Source organism: Emydura macquarii, unplaced genomic scaffold, assembly GCF_026122565.2.
Source record: "Emydura macquarii macquarii isolate MOO-44397 ecotype Brisbane River unplaced genomic scaffold, CSIRO-AGI_Emac_v2 contig_383, whole genome shotgun sequence".
NCBI classification, from domain to species: Eukaryota; Metazoa; Chordata; order Testudines; family Chelidae; genus Emydura; species Emydura macquarii.
This window is the reverse complement of record NW_027130520.1, coordinates 8,550,778-8,568,618: the sequence shown is the minus strand read 5'-3', so window position 1 is coordinate 8,568,618 and position 17,841 is coordinate 8,550,778. Positions and strand designations below refer to the sequence as shown.

Here is a 17,841-nt window from a genome sequence, read left to right as displayed (position 1 = left end):
TGATATATATGGACTTTCAAATCATTTGTATATATCTGATTGCTTTAATCCTTTAACACTTCTCTTATAGTTTGTTTCTTTCTTTTTATAATAAACCTTTAGTTTTAGTTACTAAAGGATTGGTTGGCAGTATGGTATTTTGGGTAAGATCCAAACTTATATTGATCTGGTACTGTGGCTGACCCTTTGGGGTCAGAAGAAACCTTTTTGGTAAAGAGCATAGAGTTTTAAATAACTGGTCTCGTTACTGGACCTAGTGACTGATTGGGAGCCAGAGACTAAAATGCAGTAAAGAGGGCTGTGTATATTTTTATTTTGGCTTCTTGATAACCAGTGTGGGGAATCAGAAGCACTGTTTGTGGCAGGTTGTGAAGTCTGACTTCAGTATCACCCACCAGTGCTGGGAGAATCTGCTCTCCTTTTATAGCCTGCCCTGACCTTGGCATTTTCAGGTGGCTACCCTAGACATGGATGGGTTACCAAACAAGAAGAGAAATGTTAAGTGATCAAAACAATCAGGTACATACAAATGACTTCAAAGTCCATATATAGCTGATTCTTAGCAGTACTGGAGTTTGCAGGCTTGTACAGTTCCTCTGGAGTACATCCAGTACCTGGATGGGTCTCAGTCCTTTGTTTCACAGCTTCAGATGTAGACTAGTTGATCCAGTGGTAGGAAGGAAGTAGGAATGAAGACAAAATGGAGATGGTGCAGCTGCCTTTTATGTCCTTTTGCCATGTGGCTTGTCCCAAACACAGTCACACAGCACATGGCATGGAAAAGCCACAGCCCTGGTCTACACTTACCTCGCGATTCGGCGGCAGTCAACGGGAGTTAGGCAAACTATGCAGAGTAATTTGCCTAACTCATGTCGATTGCTCTGCTTCCCTTCTGCATGCTGTCTACACTGCGATGCGCCAATGGGAACAGCATTCCCGTCGACGCAGCGCTATGCTTCTTGGGGGGGGGTGGTTTTACTCAATCGACTTCCTGATCGATTGAGCGGATCTATTCTGACCGCTCAATCGATCCAGAAAGATCGATCTGGTGGCAGCAAATTTGCCGCTGTCAGTATAGATATGGCCTCAGAGTCCCCTGTCACTAGGTATGTTCCTACATGTCCTGATGACTCATAAGGTGTAGCACCTGAGTTCTTTCACTAGATTCATAAATAGTTGATGGCCCTCAATGAGTCATCAGTGCTGACCTAATCTGCCTGGGGGTGTAACCTCGTAGCACAGCACAAATTTTTGGATACAGATATATCACACATAACCATAACTTACAGTACAAAGATGATCCATACACAAACAATATGATCATACTTAGCAAATTATAACCTTTCCAGCGGTACCTGACATGGCATATCTTGTCATATTGGCATTAAATAATATTATAAATGATCAACCCTAATCCAGACAGCATCACAGAGGGCTGGCTCATCAATCTCATAGACTATGGTATAATAAGATTCAATGGCTAGAAGTTGAAACTATCAAGTGTAGACTAGAAATAAAGTGCAATTTTTTAACAGCCATAGTTAACCATTGGAACTAAACTTACCAAGGCCTGTGGTGGATTCTCCATCACTGACAATTTTTAACTCAAGATTGGATGTTTTTTTAAAAGACATGCTCTAGTTCAAACAGTAATTAATTCAGGGAAATTCTATGGCCTGTGTTATACAGGAGGTCGGACACACACACGGTCACAATGGTCTTTTCTGGCCTTATAACTAACATTAACGCACACACATGGAGTTGGGCAACTTCTGGTTTAAGCCAGCTCCATATTTTAAAAACAACATAGTAAAAAACAGTTCAAAGGGTTAACAGTGTTTTTTAAATGCTCAGCTCCTCCAGAAAACGTTGACAAATCAGTATTGCTTTATTTTTCAGACCATAACACAACTCAGTATCTTTGTCCCTTGACAATGGAACAATTTTGACCTACCTGTAAATGCACCATTTCAAAGAAGTGTATCTGCCAATTTGGTTTCCAGCCTCCTGTACAGGCCTGTCTACTGCTAAGAGTTTAAAGGCAGTTTAAGAGATTTTTGTGTACCTGGGCTTGGAGGACTGATTATAGGGCAGGCTCAGCACATGATCCTAGGAAGAGCTTGATGAAGAAGAGATCTAAAATAATGAAAAGACAAGTGGAGGAAAAACCCAATAAATGAGGGATTGCACTTCTCTGAGCAGATCAATTTACAGGTCAGACAAAACTGTCCAGGCTTCAGATGGAATGCATCCTCCAGTCCTGGTCCCACACTGCTAAAATGTAGCAAAATCATAGATACTCAAGAAATGGAAAAAAGAAAGAGAAATCAATGAGGAGAAACCTTCCACTAGCCACTTCGCCAAGGGCTATTTACAGTGTGTTTTTAAAGGTGTGAACTGATGATGAGGCTGAAACCCTATGCAAATTTCTAAGTATGATTCTGTGTTCTGAACCGCTTGCTGAATGCAGCATAATGAAAAGAATGAACTCGAATAAGAGTAGGCCTATAAACCTTGGTGTAGGCCTTGGTCATTCTAATCCAGTGGCAAATAGAGAACAAGTCCAAAAGATTATAGATGAGATATGTTCTGGAAAGATGCAATCTGAAGGCACAGAAAATGAAGGAGGTATTCTGTTGGAATTTTAGGCTCAGGATATAGGGAGAGTAGGGATGTGTCTTCATAATAGAGCTGTCTAGAAACTTCCCAAAACCCCTCCTGTTGCCTGGCTTCCTGGTAAAGATTTAACTAAAAAATACCCAAAACCACACATTTTCTTCCCCCACTCCCTTCCATTGGTATAAATAGGCTTGGCAGAATCTGGGTTTTATTTTTGTTATAATTTCAATAGATAAACATTGATATTATTTTTAAGCATTTTTTATTTTTATATAAGTTTTCAGTTGTGCAAAAGTATGGGTTTTCATTTTTTATCTAGTTACATTTTCACAGTTGCAGGAAATTATGGGGGGAGCAGACAATAATTATTTAATGACAGTAGATGTTGAAATTCAAAAAGTTAAACTTTATAACCATTAAAACACACACTGTTAACATCACGTCAAAACGTACAATGTAAATATCCTTAAATCAAGCTTTAAGAAGTTCTCAAGCAGTGTTTTTCTTACCTTCACTTTGAAAAATTATCCTGCTAGTCACCATCTGCACAATTTTGTCCAGATCTCCTCATCATTGGGCCTTGAGGAAGGGTTGGTCAAACTGTTTCACTTGGATTGTCAAATTCCAAAGGTGTAGGTTCCAGTTCAATAGCATTAGATTACTCCCTACTTCACTTACACTGTTGTGCAAATATCATTGTTACTAGAGTCCTGTGGTAATTCAGTTGGTTTTGGAAACACTAAGATGCCATCTGATTCTTCTGTACTGCGTACCTTAATCAGTCTCAACTGTTGAGGGTCTCATGTGCAGCTATATCCAGCGACAACAGCTGGATTTTTCCCTATTTTTTCCCTTATCCCTTTTACTAGATTGGATCTCCTGGTGTAAGCTTTAGGCAGTATTCTGACAATTGAATAAGCAAGCTCTTAGATGTGGCATCTTTAAATTTCACATTCTTTAAGCAGAATCACTTAGGATGAATATTTACCACTAAAGTTGACAACATTTTGGTCTGTCAACCCATAAAAAGGCGACCTGGTGACTACTGTGGTGGTTACCTTCAGCAGAGCTAATACTTTTTTTTTTTCAGTTATGTTCTTCTTGCCATCCTGCCTCATGCTGTGCCACCACATCAACATTTAGGCTCACCACCAAGATTTTGTAAGTTCATGACATCTCATGTGTCCTTTCAATATGTCACCTCACAAGAGCTCATCACATAATGGTATTAACTACAGTATGATTGCCATACGTAATGAGATTTTCAGCTTCAGAGTCCCCTGCTCCTTGAAAAGAAATAACAGATAGGAAGGATGTAAGATCCCTGATACGTATATGGGTCAACAATGTCGTATAAATCCTGAGAGTCTGTAGTTGTCCATCAGCAATAATGACTATTTAAATCAGTTTTCCTAATGAGGCTGGGAGGCCATTTCAAATGGCACCCATATGTGCTTTGATATCTTACACTTCTGGAGAATCTTGGTAATCAGTAGGACTCCTAGATCTGGAATGAGATCCTTAGAGCCCTGCAAATCTGCAGATATCCCCTTTATATCCACAGACCATTTTTGCAGATCATGGAGCAGAGGTGAATACAAATTTTGTATCCACCCAGGGCTCTAAAAATAGTCACCCCTTCTCTGACCTCTTAAGGCTCCTTAAAAGGAGCAGCAATGTGGAAGACAGCCGGAAGATTACATGCTGAGGACTCCCTCACAAGCCCTGGAGTAGGGGGCATGCTGGGGACAGCGCTGGGGTTTGAAGGACATGCCATGGGCAGGGCACAGTATACAGTGCTGTGGGGATTCTGTGCAGCACTATAGCCCATAGGGCTGACCATGACTGCCTAGGCCAGGTCCACACTTAAAACATTTGCTAGTTTAATAACGCCAGTTAGGAGTGTGATTTTTGTTTATAACAACATTTTAATATAAGCAAAAGCCCTAGAGTAGATGGAGGGATACCACCAAAAACATGCTTTCACTGGTATAAACTGTGTCTACACTAGGAGGGTTTGTTATTATCTCTATATGGGTGAAGCTATTTTGGTGTAGATTAGGCCTGTTACAATGGAGGTGGTTCTCCAGCCCCCAGAGCAACTCAGGCTTGGGAGCACACACAGTTATCATGCAGCCACCTTAACCCTCCTTCCCCCTGGGCTATAAATTCTGTGCTGCATCTATGAGCTATGAACAAGCTCTGCATTTAAACCAGATTATGAGTAGCTTGTGGTCTAACTTTAAACTATGAAGACCTGCAAATACCTCTCTATGCCCATATGCTCACCAAACATTCTCTGTTCAGGCATATCTGGTCTTGGGCATTAGAAAGCCATTTGATAGCTTCCAATCATCTCCATTAAACATGGAATAGTGTTTCACCAAGACCATAGATGCTGGCATCTACTGAAATGGCTCTGGACTTAGGGAAAAAAATGCCAGCATTGCAGATCTATAACAATAGATGGTTTATATCTTCAAAAGCGTATTTCAGAGCTCTATCGCAGATCCACACAGGCAGCCTGAATTTCTGAGGTGTTGAGAACCTGTAGCTTTTATTGAGTCACGAGAGCTTGTGGGTGCTCAACATCTTTGAAAGTAAAGCCCGGGGTCTGTCTTACATTGTTCATAAAAAGCATTTTTAAGACAAGTATCAATTTCCATCAAAATTTTTATCATATTGCTAAACTACTTCAGTTCTGATATATTTTTAGTGGGTGGCTCTTGAACTGTGGTTTTGACTTATTCTAGATTTCCGTGAATTTCCTCTGTACAGCCTTATGACCAAAATCCATAGCTGAGTTTGTTCTTGCCTACGTCTCTATTTAATTTCAGTCCAGCAGCCTCAACTGCCTTCACATCTTGTTTTAACTTTACATTGTTCTTGTCTTCAAACTTCCCACAAACTGTAATTCATGGAAATTTTTACTCCCCTCTTTACAGAACCTAATTTATTTCCTTTTGGAAGATTTTTGGGGTGTTTGTGTTGACGGATCAGAGGTGACAAAAGCAATAGCTTCCAAATGATATTATAAAAGTTGTTGGCTTGGCACTGCCAGGACAGAGTGAAATTTACCAAAATCCACTATCTTCAGGGTTTCCTAGGCTTTAAATAATAAATAATAAAAATAGGATAGACCACTTCTTTATAAAGTATCAGTTCCCCTCCCACTCACAATTACACTGACCACCCCTTTTTCCCATGCTCAATCACCTAAGATAGCTGGGGCAAATACAGCTAACAACTGCTTACATGGAAAAATAGTTTTAGGAAAATGTACTTTTAACAGTCTTTAATGCAATTTAACAGCTGAAACAAGTGGAGAAGCCAGCATCATGTAACCAGCTTTCTGCACCTTGTCAGCAATTAATCCATGGATGACAATTTGGGAACCTCTGATATAAGAGGTTGGTTGTGGTGACCCCAATAATTATTACAAATTTGTCAAACACTCTTCGACTTTGTAGCTAGTGCAGGCTTTGAATTGTCTTGGGCAATTTACCCACTCCATTGGGCCATTCTAACCTGGGTGATTTCGTCTATACCTTTTTTTCCCCTTTCCCCATCACAATCATGGTCTCTCTCCCCCTGCTTTTTGCCCTATTATTCTACTTGACCTATCTCACTCATGTCTTTCTCACAGAAGTTCCTGAATCCTTTTTCCTCGAGTCTAGAAGCTTTCTCCAGAGATTCAGAAGGGCCTGGAGAGGAGTTTCTAAATCTGTCTACATAATATGTCTGGACACATCCTTTTAAAATATGTAAAACTTCAGGTGAGTTTTAATTAATCTTATTTGAGCTTTTGCCATGTTCCCCAAATAGATATAGAATGGCATTTGTGGTTTTGAGACTCCACATCAGAGTATTAGCCACATATCAAATCTTTACATTCCTTCTCACTCAACTTTTATTCTTTTGTATTATTATTACTTCCCAAAGCAACTGTGTTTGGCTGTACAGCCAAATTAAATAATAATGAGGATAATCGATATCCCTAGATAGTTATTTTATGTAATGAAAAAGCATGTAAATTGTGTTCCCACACCAGGCTATAAATGTATCTGTTCAGAGAAGCCTTTTTAAATGTTATTTCCAAATCCAGATCTATGCTTAGTATAAAATATTTTAAATTTACCTTGTGAATTACCTCCTCCACATCAAGGATTATTGCTACCACTTGATCCAACCTATGTTGATCTGTATTAAGTCAATCAATCTTGTGATATGCCTATACAATCTAAATAGGATGCATTAATATGGGTAGAATATGCTTAGTCTTTCTGGCTAATGCTTTCAATTTAAAAATATAAATACAACCTCATTCATTTTAAATTGTGCTAATACATATTGTTTTGCAAATTAATTAAATATGTGAAATGACAAAGTAATCAGGTTGTGAAGAGGTTCTGTAATCTCAGTGTGAGCATTTGCTAAAAGGACAATTAAATTGGATGGAAACCACTTCCATCAATCAGTTACTTCATCTACTCCCTTTTCTCTCTCTCTCACTCACTCACACACACACTTTTTCAAAAGGGGGATGCAGTGTACACACATGATGTATGTGTACTGTATCAAGTATAGAGATCATTTCACCACACAAACTAAAATATAGCTAGCTTAGATATGAAGTCCACTTATCTTTCTTATGTAATTATTGTAACCTCAACTATTTCAAGCCAAACCCACGTTTAAGCACCACAGTTGACAATAATTATTTAGCAATCTGAATTAAACAGACTTTCATCATAAACCAGATCTACACAGAATCTCACATTCAAGCCTTCACCATATTGAACAATAATAGCTCTCCAAAAATAAAGTAATTTTAAAAATGAGCATTTAATTATTTCCTGAGCTCTGGTTCAGTGGATTTACCTCCCTGATTTAACACTGTTTTGTTTTTAAATCTAGTTTGCATTACTTGGTGCCTCATATATTGGTCCAGTACATATTATGAGTGTGCAAAAGAAATATCTTCATATAAAATAAATACATAAAAATCACTCATAGGGACACTGGCAAAAATTCTAGGAAAGCAGTTTACTTTACCTTGACTTCCACTGATTTATGTGATTTTCAGAGTTGTGTAGCAATTTATTTGGTTCTGGAAATTCAGATCATCATGCATATACAATGGAAAATGTATTTGGCTCAAACATATAAAATAGGTATAAAATTATGACGACAGCTGGAAGTGTGTGCATAATGATGTGGATCTAACTTGCTTCCAAAGCACTCATCACAGTTCCTTTAATAGATAACTATTTACATTCATTTCCTTGCTGAAACAGTGTATGGAAAATTACCCTTTTTAAGTAGGATTCGGCCAATATCTCAGCTGATATTTTTCTACTTCCCTTTCACCACATCTTTTGACATTCTGCCTATTTATAAGCATTATAAGACCATATATAGCAAAATCCTGGAAACAGGGTATCATCGTTTTCTTTTTGTTCAAATACAATATAAAAATATTTAAACTGACATGTATACATATTATATATTTGTATGTGTATATATATTGTGAGTGTGTTTGTATGCATGCACACATGCACATAACTTCTATTTTCTTAAGATGTAAACACTATAAATCCCTACATGTCTCCTTTAGCTAGTGTAAAATTTCATGTAAGTGGCCATGATTGGAAAAAAGTCATCTTTAATTTCTGGAATATCATTTAAAGAAATTGTGCATAAAAGAATAATTGGTGAACAAAGCCAAGTCCTTCTCAGAATAAACAGCCACTGGTTTATAATCCTCCATTTCTATTGGAACATTATCAAACATGACCTTTGTACCATTAAGCAAGGTACTAAAAGTAGGCTGCCAGGTAACATTTTATCAGAATAGCTGTGATGAAATAAAGAGTTGCAACCCTGGAACTTTTTTAAAAGAATGATGTCAGTGGTGCTCAAGGTAAATCCAGGATGCATATCTATTATTTTAATTGAATGAAATTGACTTAGGAGTTTAAGACCCCTAAATACAATCTTTCCCACACTTTTTCCACCTGTAGGAACAGACCACATATCAGGTGTCTGATGACAAACTGGATTTTAAGAACAGTCCTTAGTAGGTACAACATCAACAAATTTTTACGTCATGACACATTTTTTCCTCTTTTGGGAGTACATATGGACACACACACACACAATATACACACATATATATATGTATATATAAAGTTTTTGCTCTTGTGCGTAAATATAGTTTTTAAACTTTTAATTTGTGGGAAAAAAGGGTCACCAGATTGTTAAAGGAGTGAGGGGAGCTGGACAAGTTAAAAATTGCTAGAAAACAACATCCATATTCCCCTACTTTGAAAATTGTGTAGGAAGAATCCATCAGCTTTAGTCATTGAGGTCCTGATCCTGCCCCATTAAAATCAATGGAAGTTTTGCCATTGACTTCAATGAGCATAGGATCAAGCTCTGAAATAAGTAATCGACAAGCAGCGATAGAATATAGTCTTCACTGTCTTTTTTCTTCTATTAGTATCAGTGACAGAGAATCACATTTTGTTTTCAAATAGCGTCATAAACGTTTTATTCTAGTCTTTTTAAAAACTACATCATGCGTGAGCCAATGACAAAAATCTACCTCGGTTTTAAGCTGTGGTGTTGTGTTTTTGGTGGATAGACAGACACTTCTTTTATAAACTCTTTGGGCAGGAACTGCCTTTTTGTTCACTTTGTACAGTGCCTAGCACAATGGAGTCTACAGTAATTTGGCAGGAATTTCAAAGAGGAGCTATTTTTACTTTTAATCTAGAAGACGACTTGTATAACCACACCTGTTCAAAAATGGTTAATGACACTTAACTCTACTTTTGAAGCATAAGATGTTTTTGGGTGCAACAGCAGGCGTGGGGATAAAAATAAGCTTAACTATGGGAAGGATAATATCTCCATAACTAAACCACACAACTGAGAGCTCGGACTAGAAGCCTGGACACACAGATCCAAATACACAAGCCTCTACCACGCTGAATGAAAACTTGTTATAGTTAGTAGCTGTGAGAGGACCTCTATATATCCTTTCTAAGTGTAGGAGGGTCACGCAGGCCCTCTGTGCCCACAAACCATTCATAAACGCTGGCTTCATGCTCCCACCAGTGCTCATTTACAACTTGTTACCCACCACCATCTATTCATACACAGTCCGGCTTACCAGCCCGAGGGGCCTCACTGTTCAAGGGAGATCACCTCCTCCTGTGGCTTCTCCCTTTTCTGGTTGTTTGCCCCTGCTGCACTTCCTTCCTGGGGCCTTTATGCTGCTCTGGCTAACAGCCCAGCAGCTGCTCCTCATCAACCCACTTTGTGCAGGGTTTACTCAGCCTTTTCCAATTCCCTCTATTGGACGCTACTGGCAAGGGGCTGAATTGGCCTGGTCTCTCCCAGCACCCTGTCACACAAAGATACAACCGCCAAAATGTAACTCCCTCATCCCACACCAAAAGCTGCCAAATGTCATAAGTCTATGGGTATGTCTTCACAGCATTTTGCAGCGAGCCTCCCAGTCCGAGTCATCAAATTTGGGGTTGTGGGGCTCACACTAGCACTCTAAAAATAGCTGGGTAGACAGTGCTTTGACTCAGGCTACAGCTCAGGCTCCGAAACCCACTCCCCTCCCTAGGCTTCAGAGCCCAAGCTCCAGCCTGAGCTGCAACTTCAAAGCAATTTCAAGGCTTTCTTGGATGAAAGAGATACACTGAATAATTTCAAGAGGTTTTTAATTAAGTTGAGAAGTAAGGACATTTATTCAACAACTCTATTAATATTATCAATATACAACAGCCTTGAAGGTTTTGACTGGGTACACAGAACAAAACTAATAAAACCCTGTTATTTACATTGGTCAGAGTCCTACTGAATCCCTTTTAATCAAAGAGAAACAAGAGTATGTTGCCTGGTAACATATATAGTGCAATGCATAGTTATTGACCATAATCCTGATCTACCTCATTGTATGTGATATTCATTGTCTTCACTTCTAGTTTTTCCTCTTGCGAAATTGCCATTTAAAAAAACAATGTAGTTTGTAATTTCTAATACCTGGGAAGTCTATTTGCCACAGGCAATGCTGAAACACATTCACCCTTTTTTTGTAGGGAAGGTGGGAGGGAAGAGGGCTGATACACTGATGTACCATCCCAACAGACAAATTCTCTGCTTGTATTACAAGTAAAGTTCATTGGGATATATAGGGCTGGGTCAATTGTCACAAGCTGCAAATTGGACTATAGGACTTTATAAGGGCCAATTCTTCTGACTTCCAAAACTGGATGATGATCTGAGAAATGAAGGAGGATATACAAAGAAGAAAAGTGAGCCATACCACTTGTGGCTGGGTCTGCAGCAGATCTTCTAACTTTTGTACAGCGTTGCTAATTATTTCAACAAAAAATTACACATAGTCCTGTAAATCAGCAAAAAATTATTTCACTACAGCCACAACGTGCTTCTTCTTCTCTGACACAAAAGGTAAGGATCCTGGCTTGCTGTGTTTACGGCGATTCAATTCCCTGGAAACAGACAGAAGAGAAAAGTAAGATTGAGAATGTCAGCAATAGGTGTTCAGACTCAGAAATACTAGCTTCTTGCTTAGGGTACTACTGCAAGTGTTCACTGCTCCTAAAAATTAATGTTTTCAGAGTCAAAATCAATTGAGGTGGCTGAAATGTATTACATTTTTCCCTTTAAAAAGGAACACTATCCATTTGAAAATCCTTATAACTGACAAATTTTGAAGAGTTCACATTTGTAAGCACCTTCTTTCTAGAACATGCACAGATGTATTTATTTATTTTTAACTGTAAACAGGATTATCTGCAGAAAGCAGATATTTATAGGGGTCTTTCAGCTGGGAAGCACGGCCAAACCAGAGTGTAACAAACATGTTTAGCCTCACCACCTCCCCTTCCCTATACATGCATGTGCCCGTCAACTTCTCCTCTTTCAATACCATGGATACAGTAATGCATAGATGCTTTCACCTCCTCACCCACTTCTGCTCCCAGAGTTCTGGAGAAGTGAAAAATTCTCACACTGATCCTGAGGCCTAGCACATCCAAAAAGCCAGAAGATCCTCATCCTCCCACATCAAGACTAATCCCTCTGACATCTAACTACACCTAAGGACTGGGAGGGAGTACTGCCTCCCCCTACAACCTGATGTATTTTCCCACCCTTTCAGAGGGCCTGGGAAGGAAATTAGTCCTTGGTACTACTGGCAGCTTGGTCTGAACTTACTAGCCCCACAGAGGCCAAGACAACCAGTCTAATAACTGATTTATTCATTTGACCAAATCGATACCTGTCATTCATAAGAGCTGTTCTCTTGCTAGAGGCCCCATGCATTGTTGCCACAGAAGTAGGACAGCATAAGTTTTACTAGGACAAATGAAAACATACTTCCGCCGACGAGCTTCCCGCATGATGCGCTGCTCCTTGGTCTGGCTGTAGATGGCTTTGGGCAGGTGACGGTGACGAGCTATACGTTTGATCTGAGGGTGGTGTTGGAACTTCTCCTTCAGCTTTTGGTTGTAATTCATAGCTGCTCTCTCTCGTGGTGCAAGCTACAGAAGACACACGTATTATCAACAGCACAGGTTGCAATTACATGACCTAGTCTGCAAAGCAAACTACAGGTTTAGGAAGCTTAAATGGCTTTGTTTGGCCATTTCTCTCTCTGCATTATAAACCTAGAAGCAGAGACTTTAAGAATAGAAAATATAAAAAAAAAAGTGTTAAATGTTGTCACCCCACTGCTCAAATGCAGAATATAGTACCATACTTCTGAGTTTCACAAAAGTCATTACATAAGTTCATTTTCCTAAAAGCAGACCTTATTCTGCCAAAGAGAAGGGAGAGGGAGTGGAAACTGTGACCTACCAGTATCTCTCACAGCAAAGGATTTGCCCTCTTAAAGTAGGGGAGAATGTGGAGCATAGAACAGCAAACAGGGAAAGAAGTATTCCTAGCCCCCCAGCTGGTGATGAGCTTTTGCTATGAAACAAAAGATTCACAGCCTTTTCAGTTCTTATCTACTGTAACTAGAGATGCTACTAAGGAAGAGTCTTGCTGTAGCCTCTCCTTACAGCAGGAATATTATCTTCAGTGGATCGGGGGCATGTTCCAGGCTTACTCAGCATCTTCATCCACTTTAATGGAATTAGTCCATTGGGAACTGCAATGTGCACTTGAGAACTGTAAGTTTTAACCTGCCCATATTGCACATATGGAGTAATTTTTATTTCTCATTACGCAGTTGAATTGATACTTTCGTGTAGAGAGAACAGGCAATACAAGTGTGTTAACATTGCTATGAGCACTTTAACTTTTGCATTATGTCTATTTTAAAAGACAAGCCAAAATGTTGTCAACCCATTTACCCCCCCACCCTCTTATTATTAGAAATGGGCTATCCCATTGCCTTACAGATGGCCGCAGAAAGGGTGTTTGTTAAATGGGGTTTGTGCCCTTTTATTGCTTCTTTATGTTATATGAGGATGTTTGTTTTGTTTGTGTGCTTTTAAACACACTGCTTATTTAGAATTCACACATTTGGTTTTCTCTGGTTTTGCTGGAAGTAAATAAAAGTTATATATGCCCTGCATTTTCCCGCATGTTGTGCCTTCCGTCTTCTCTGCCCTCCCCGACAAAAAACAGAGTTTGACTAAAAACCTTTCCTATTCTTAGGAGATTACCAACATTACACCTCTCCCTACCCCCTCTAAATATTTCAACTGCTGCTACAACCAGTGGGAAATTTTAGAAAAATAAGGATAGTGTAGACAGCTTCTATTGCTTAGCTTTCAATTTGACTCAGTTTCACTAGTTCTTTAGTAACTAGAGCCTTTCAGGTGGACAAGATATGAATTTCTAATGTAAAAGAACAAGCAGAAACTCTCCCCTCCACATAACACACTTAAACATGGTTTGGTTTGGTTTTTAAAGACTCCCCCTCCCCGCCCAATTGTTTTCCCTTTAAGAAGTCACCTTTAATGGAAGTTCACAGACTGAAATATTTCTTAAATTCTGAAAATATACTTCACTTACAGACTCAGACCAAAAGTGTGAAATATATTGCTTCAAAGTCTTTAATTACACCACAAAACACCACAAAAACTCTCTCCCTTTGGCGCAATAGAGTAACTAAGTGCCACACATGCAGTTAACAATTATCCATCCCTTAAACAGAAAATGTATTCAAACATCAAAGTAGTAAAAATATTCTAAAATTTGGTTTCTAGACCTTCTAATCCATTAAACAAATCTTTCCATTCTATTTGCATCCGGGATAATCTCCTACATTTCAATCAGTGAGCAAACCCAGCAGCCATTACTGGTTAATGCCCCCCCACACCCCATGTAGTCAAGTTCATTGTACTGAGCTAGCCTAAATAGCTGGTTCCATTGCAATAAATCTCATGCGTTCTCACTGTGCAGCAAACTGCCAACATAATCCAAATTAAAGGGCTTTTATTTTAATTAAAATAAATGATTTTCTTTAATTGAATTTAAGAAGAACAAATTGTTGCAGAGTGAGTGTAATCTTGCTGACAGAAAAGATCCTGTAAATTAATTTATTAATTTATCCAGGATGTCATATTAAAAAACTGATAGATACAAGCACAGAGTCAGTTATTTTAAAGTCTGTTGCATCTTTTTTGGGTAATTTTTATATGCCTTTTATACACCTTATTATATTTGGACATTTACTGCCTAACTATGAAGAGTGGATGTCTATATCCACAGTATGGATAGCAACCTTATCCAAATGGTTATGAAAGATAATAATGTCCAAATGATCAACTAAATGACCAAAGATGAAGACATAATGTACAAGAGAAAACAGACAACAAAAGAGAGGCTAACAGTGGACCATGCACCTAGACAGAATTTCATTGACTTCCATGGCACTTTATGCAAGCAGAGGAGGCCACCATGCACAACAGGCTTGAAGTACCAGGGCCACAGTGTTTAGAGACTAAAACATTTCACATTTTAATACATTAGGATTTATGCAATTCTATGGGTGGGTAACAAATCCTGCCCTAAGGTCCTTACAATCTAAGGGTATGTCTTCACTGATGCAGCAGCAGGGATTGATGCAATGGCATTGATTGAGTGAGTCTGTATAGACCCGCTCAATCAATCGGAGTGCTCTCTGGTCAACTCCATTAATCCACCTCCGCAAAAGGAGTAAGGCTGCATCAATGAGAGGGTGTCTCACGTCGAAGCAGCACCATAAAGATGACGTACTACGTGAATGTAAATTCATCAACAGGAGATACGCAAGCTACGCTATGTATCTTGTGTATCTCCGGTCAACCGCCGCTGCCAGTGTAGACCAAGCCTATGTGCACATTCCTAACAAGCAACAGTATGTAGATAGCTTTGGGTTCTGACAAATGTAAGCTCAATTTTCATCAAAACACAAACTCTACTTCTCTCCATAAAAGAAGAGTTTAATACTGCCATGCAGAACAATTAAAGTACAGGATTGACGATAAAGAATCTTATCAATCCCTAGACCGATGGGGACTGGAAATGTAAGGGATAAAAAAAAAAAAAAAAAGGTGATGTAGGGAAAGAAGGAGATTAATTTGTGCTTCTGTAGGAGTGGCTGCTGGGAACAGAATTCTGGAGTGAGAAACCAGAGGGAAAAAACCTCTAAAAATGGCACCTATATTGTCAGTACTGGTAAAATCGGTGCTAGAATCAACTTTCTCCACTGTTGTCTCTTAGGCCTGGTCTACATTTAAAAATTAGATTGAGTTAGATAAGTCACTCAGGGGCTGTGAAAGATGTCATGTCCTGAGTACCATAGTTAAATTGACCTAACACCTGGTGTAGATGCAGCCAGGTCAACAGAAGAATTCCTCCATTGATCTAGCTACCACCTCTTGGAGAGATGGATTAACTACATCAACTAAAAAAAACCCCTTCTGTCAACATGGGAAGCATCTTCGCTACAGCACAAAAGGAGCACAGCCTGTAGCGTAGACATGGCCTTAGCATGAGAGGTACAGCCCAATAATTTTCAATGCCCTCTCTATTGTACATAGAAATTACACAAGCATTTCTCAAAGGAGTCCTGTTCAAAGCACTGTCTATTGAAAAGCAGTAACTAAGAAGCTGAAACCATGCTCCTTTTAAATAGGACTGCATTTGCATTGCACTTAAGTTAAAAAAAACAGCAATAGGGGACTTCAGCAACTCAGCCTGAGGAATACGAGGCAGCTCCTATCTATCCTGCCTTTTAAGCTAGGGCAGCTAAATCCCAAATGCAACATTTATCAGAATGCAGACATATTCTAGCAATGCCTTTTACTTCAGCTCATTTTTATTTACACATATTCCCTATCCCTAATGAAACTAACTGGATACTAACTGCTACTAATTTTGTTACCTTGAAACTTAATTTACATCCTATTGAACATCTAAGGGCTAGTCTACACCGGTGCAGCACTTAGTGCCTATGCCAACAGGAGAGCTTTTCCCATCAGCATAGATATTCCACCTCCCTGAGAGGTGGTAGCTATGTCGATGGGAGAAGCCCATCCAACAAGTTTGTAGTGTAAACCAAGCATTAGTTGATAACATTAACAAAAAAGAAAGAAAATCTAAGCACAAAGGCTGAATTGCATCAGAAACTACACACCGATAATTTTGAAAGGGCAGGGTCAGCGTCCAAATGCAAAAGTGGGTAAAACAAAAAGGATGCTTTAAGATCAAGGAAAATGTTGTTACCTACAACATTTTGTTTCTTTCATTTGGCTCAGATTTGCAGATTTTACAAGTTGAGTGATGAATGGATCTAGCTAGCAGAGGTGCTTTGTACCATTGGACAAGAAAAGGACTTTGGCTTAAGATATGTCTTCTTGCTCCCATCTCAGGTGGACAGGGGGCTGTGCAAAGGCACTTCACTCAGCCACAGGGGAGGGGGTGGAGGAGAAGCCTCTCCCAAATGGTGAACTCAGATCAATGATGAAGCAATATTCATGATTAAGGATATCATTTGGTCACGGAGGTCATGGATTCTGTGACTTTCTGGGACCTCCATGACTTCTAGGGAAGGGCTGAAGTAGTTGTCAGGCCCAGAGCTACCGCCTCATATTTGTAGGGCTGGAGCAGCTGACCAGTGGCCAGCCCGGGGCTGTGGAGCAGCTGACTGGCGGCCAGCCCAGAGCTGCAAAGCAGTAGATTGGAGCAGCTGCAAGCCCCTGCAGACTGGTTTTCTCCTCTCCCTCAAGATATTTTTAGTAAAAGTAAGGGACAGGTTGTGGCTTCTGTGAATTTTTGTTTGTTACCCACAACCTGTCCCTTACTTTTACTAAACATACCAGTCACAGAATTTTAACCTTATTCATGATTGCTGCAACACAAAGCTAGGATACTCAAATTGAGCATTGCGCCTATAGCAAGCTTTAAACTGTAAATTCTTTGGGTATGGGAACTGTCTCCTACTACGTGTTTGCACAGCAGCTAAAGCAACAATCCAGATTATCTGGGGTACAAAAATAAACCAATGGTGGAAAAAACAAAAAACCCTTCTGCAGAAACAAATATGACCCTAGAGTTATAATACAAAGTAAACACACATCTGTATATAGATAGTGCTCCTATGTAAAGCTTACTTACAATTTAGCAAAATGTTTTCCTTCTGTCAGAGGGCAATTCAACAAGAGAGTAAATTCAAACAGAGCTGTTGAACAACAGCACAAAGTTTTAGCTAAGTGGATGAAGTCACATTCACATTTCATCACAAGCACCAGAAATCACTCCTAAACCAATGCCATGTCACTACCCAGGCCAGTCTATGTGTTAGCCTTATGTCACAGAATGGAAATTTATGCTACTGTAGATTGAAAGCACACTCAATTATTTAGACAACCTCAATGCTCCCTTGCTAATGTGGTTTGCTAGAGCAAGACACAAGGAGCTGTAAATGCACTTTCCTTTAACTCTCAGTCAATCCTTACATCAAAAGCTTTTGCTGTTTCCATATCTCCTATAGGATAACAATGGTAAACAGCAACCCTAAGTGCTACCAGGGTTACAGTTTCTCCTCACACTGTTTTGCTTTTACGCTTACTGGACTATGAACCATTCTTAACTAAAAAGCATTTTTAATTAGTCAGTCTCCTGCTCTGTTTTCAGTCTATTCCTTACTTTTATAAGAGATGTAACAGAACCAACTCCAGGCTA

At 39.3% G+C, this 17,841-nt stretch overlaps 2 protein-coding genes across 2 annotated transcripts in view; both read right to left on the bottom strand.

The window, feature by feature from the left end:
* Positions 1–9,838, bottom strand: part of RIMS2 (regulating synaptic membrane exocytosis 2) — a 738,692-nt gene extending 728,854 nt beyond the window's left edge. The window contains exon 1 of the mRNA XM_067537355.1: positions 9,797–9,838. The gene's annotated coding sequence lies outside the window, so the exon portion shown is untranslated. The remainder of the gene's footprint in view (positions 1–9,796) is intronic.
* A 503-nt stretch (positions 9,839–10,341) lies between these two features.
* The window catches only part of DCAF13 (DDB1 and CUL4 associated factor 13), a 56,021-nt gene continuing 48,521 nt past the window's right edge, over positions 10,342–17,841 (bottom strand). The window contains exons 10-11 of the mRNA XM_067537354.1: positions 12,040–12,203; positions 10,342–11,150 (exon numbers count right to left, since the gene is read on the bottom strand). Of these exons, the coding sequence (XP_067393455.1) occupies positions 11,063–11,150; positions 12,040–12,203 (252 nt within the window). The 3' untranslated portion in view covers positions 10,342–11,062. The remainder of the gene's footprint in view (positions 11,151–12,039; positions 12,204–17,841) is intronic.